Source organism: Lipotes vexillifer, unplaced genomic scaffold (genome assembly GCF_000442215.2).
Source record: "Lipotes vexillifer unplaced genomic scaffold, Lipotes_vexillifer_v1.1 scaffold217, whole genome shotgun sequence".
NCBI classification, from domain to species: domain Eukaryota; kingdom Metazoa; phylum Chordata; class Mammalia; order Artiodactyla; family Lipotidae; genus Lipotes; species Lipotes vexillifer.
This window is the reverse complement of record NW_006788200.1, coordinates 2758509-2762525: the sequence shown is the minus strand read 5'-3', so window position 1 is coordinate 2762525 and position 4017 is coordinate 2758509. Positions and strand designations below refer to the sequence as shown.

The 4017-nt window shown below is 40.6% G+C and overlaps 1 protein-coding gene across 1 annotated transcript in view; it reads left to right on the top strand.

Moving 5' to 3' along the window:
* The window catches only part of SAR1B (secretion associated Ras related GTPase 1B), a 28442-nt gene that overhangs the window by 22452 nt on the left and 1973 nt on the right, over window positions 1-4017 (top strand). The window contains exons 4-6 of the mRNA XM_007461365.1: window positions 250-315; window positions 2235-2338; window positions 3390-3521. Coding sequence (XP_007461427.1) covers window positions 250-315; window positions 2235-2338; window positions 3390-3521 — 302 coding nt within the window. The remainder of the gene's footprint in view (window positions 1-249; window positions 316-2234; window positions 2339-3389; window positions 3522-4017) is intronic.

Here is a 4017-nt window from a genome sequence, read left to right as displayed (position 1 = left end):
TCAGCAGGATAGAGAAGGAAAAATAAGTAAGTGTTGGATTTGTGGTGGGTAGTGAATACTAGAAATGAATATTACCATTTACGTGCATTATATTGGCAATATGAAAGGGAATATAGTAGTTACAACAGAGAATTGCTTTTTGATTTGACCTTATTTGCAATTAAAGTAAATCAAACTTTAAGTGGCAATATATACCAGGAATGGATGTCTAATTTTCATGTTGTTAAAATATTTTGTATTATTATTTAGCATCAGAAGAACTAACCATTGCTGGCATGACATTTACAACTTTTGATCTGGGTGGACATGTTCAAGGTGAGATTCTATTGCTTTGTTTTATTTAATAAAAATGTGACCATTATGTTCCAGTGCATGAAATCTCATTCTATTCAAAGAAAGCCAGAGTAGACTTAAAATTTAGGAGTTATTACCCCTAGATAAATGCTTTAAATGCAAAGGATGATTTTCATGGTACTCCAATTTAAGTCTGAGTTGCTTTTGGTGGTAAAGCATATGAGTAAAATTTAGCCTCCATTCTTTCCCTGCTCCAGTCCACCTTTCACTTACTGTCGTAATCATGTTATGAATATGTTATTGCTCTGTATGAAAAACCTTCAGTGGCTAACTCATTACCTATAAAATAAAGGCCAAACTCACTGACCTGGCACTCAGGATTTCTATGATCTGATCACACTTTACTTTTTGAGTCTTTATTTCCCACTATACCCTTTCCCATTCTCTTTACTCCAACCAAACCAAACTATCTTGGTGTTCTCCCACCTCTGTGCTTATGCCATCCCCATCTACACATAGGTAACCCACCTTCAGGGCCCAGTGTAAGTCCCGCTGCCTCCCCTGAGAAGCCACTCCCAGCTGGGAGTGCTCTCAACTATATTTACGTAGCAATTAGTGCGTTTGTATACATATCTGCAAGTGTGGAACGACTGTCTTATTTCCTCTACTAAACTTAATGGGACTGAAATCCTAGTTATTTTTTAATATCCCCAAAAGGACTTAGCAGTATCCACCACATGGTAATTCATAAATAATGAATATTACAAAGCCTGTGGATAGTGAAAGCACATTTGAGACATATATCAATTGTTTAAAATATACATAAACTAATCCCTGGAGGGGCTTCCCTGGTGGCGCAGTGGTTGAGAGTCCGCCTGCCGATGCAGGGGACACGGGTTCGTGCCCCGGTCCAGGAAGATCCCATGTGCCGCGGAGCGGCTGGGCCCATGAGCCATGGCCGCTGAGCCTGCACATCTGGAGCCTGTGCTCCGCAATGGGAGAGGCCACAACAGTGAGAGGCCCGCGTACCACAAAAAAAAAAAAAAAAAAAAAAAAAAAACTAATTCCTGGAATATAATGATTAGATTTAGAACCTAATGGAGTTTGAGACTTCATTTCTATATTATTTTAAGGTATATTATAAAACTTAAGTCAGAAAATAAAGTTACCTTCCCCTAGGGTACCCCCCAAACTGTTTTCCCCTCTAAAAGAGAATGTCATGGCAAAAATTACCCTAATGGTTTCATAAACTTTAATTTCTGTTACGAGTAGAACAGTTTGCTTTATTAATTTAACTTAACAAGTCTGTACCTGATACTAATTTCCTTCTGTCACTGACTCCAGATTTATCACTGGCAAAAAACTGATAAACTAGGAATGTCAAAAAAATGAATACTGCATATAAGAAATAGTAGTGGTCCCTCCAATGAACTTAATGTGCATCCTTGTCCATTAGTAGCAAATTTTTTTTTTTTGGCGGTACACGGGCCTCTCGCTGTTGTAGCCTCTCCCGTTGCGGAGCACAGGCTCCGGACACACAGGCTCAGCAGCCATGGCTCACGGGCCCAGCCACTCTGCAGCATGTGGGATCTTCCCGGACCGGGGCATGAACCCATGTCCCCTGCATCGGCAGGTGGACTCTCAACCACTGCGCCACCAGGGAAGCCCCATTAGTAGCAAATATTAATTCTTCTTCTAACATAGGAAAATTGGGGCAGAGTGAAGTATTTGACTTGCCCACAATCAAGGAAAACCGGTTATTTCTTCTTTGGTCACCTGGAAAGATTTTGGCAATATTGGGTGAAAGATTAACTTGGGTATATAATGAAGTAGCAGCAGCTAAGGGATAATTACACTTGATATCTTGTTGGACTCTTCCCTCAAACTATCTGCTAGGTTTGACCAGCAAATAAAATCTAACTCCTGATTGTTTTTATTAGCTCGAAGAGTGTGGAAAAACTACCTGCCTGCTATCAATGGCATTGTATTTCTGGTGGATTGTGCAGACCATGAAAGGCTGTTAGAATCAAAAGAAGAACTTGATGTAAGTTAAATAATTAAAACTAAACATAGTTGAATCACTCTGGTAAGCCTGAGGAAATAGGCTGGATATGTAGGTATCAGAGTGTGGCTTTTTTGAAGCCTCTGATGTAACTCCTGACAATTTGTGGAGTTCTGAGATTATTCTGCTTAGAATGTAGAGGGAGTAGCTTGGAGTAATTGTAGCTATTGAGGAGGTACTAATGCAGACTTCCTTCCTGAAGGCTTGGGCTCACTCTGTGCAGAGTGTGCCCTTGTAGTATATTTCATGTCTGCTACATTCCTGTAGTGGCTTGATCTGAAGCCCCTGGTCCTCCTAGGATGCTGGTTTCTTCAGGAGTTAGCCAGAACCTGGAAATGGCATAACATGCTATCTTTGTCACCACTCCCAGGAGTGATCAGGGCCATGTGTAGCCACCTCCTCTCCCGTCTCCCAGGTCACATGCTTCATAAAGGGGCTCAGAAGCAGTAGGCAAGGTCAGTGCTAGATCTGGGTCCACAGAGAAAGCAGATCCATGATTTGATGGAAGGTTGACCTGGCCATGCCTCTGCCTAGAGCAAGCAAACAAGTACTTACTCATGTGGAAAAGTCCAGATAGTCTCTGGTCTTGGAACAGGGTCAGGGAATTCCTGAGTTCCTACTTTGTGCCCGGCACTGTGCATATTACCTCATTTAATTCTCAAATTAACTCCATAAGGTAGGTGGTACTATTGCAAATTCTCTTTGAACTTCAGTGAGCCTTATTTGTGTAAGATCTCACAACTCGAAAGCAGCAGAACTAGAAATGAAACCAGGTCTGCATGCTTCAAAGTGTTGGGTCTATTCACAGAGTGAGCATTTACAGAAGGAGACTTAGGGAGGCAGAAGAATTGAGCTTTGGGTTTGATGAGCTCACTTTCAAATGTAGGGAGAGTTTGCCAAAGAAAGTTAGCCAAACTGACGGGTATGATAGAGAATGAGTCCTTGATGCCCATTTGGTAGCTTGTCACAATGAACCTTTAGATGGTTTCATATCAACATCTTGTTGTTCATTTTATTTTGTTTTGTTTTTCAGTCACTAATGACAGATGAAACTGTTGCTAATGTGCCTATACTGATTCTTGGAAATAAGATTGACAGACCTGAAGCCATCAGTGAAGAGAGGTTGCGAGAGATGTTTGGTTTATATGGTCAGACAACAGGAAAGGTAAAAAAAAAAAAAAATTTTTGACAAGTGTGAATATTTCATTCAGTAGTACAAATATCTTTTTATTTATTTTTAATCTTCTGAAATAGTGTGTTCCCACACTACCCCTAACAGTAATCATGCTTATCGGTTTAATTGGTACAGTCTGGCTTTTTTTTTTTTTTTTAATTGGGGTATAGTTGACATACAACATTATACTAGTTTCAGGTGTATAACCAGATGTCTTTAAATTATTATTGTCCTACCTCATAAGCCCATTTTCATTTTTTTTCCTTAAAAACTGTCATTTATACATTTGGGTCTTTTTTTAATGTCCTCATTTATTTTCTTTCTACCACTGAATGAAATGAAACCTTTTCTTGGTGATATCAAAAATGTCAAAGCCTGTGGGCTTCCCTGGTGGTGCAGTGGTTGAGAGTCTGCGCCGATGCAGAGGGGACATGGGTTCGTGCCCCAGTCCGGGAAGACCCCACATGCCGCAGAGCAGCTGGGCCCG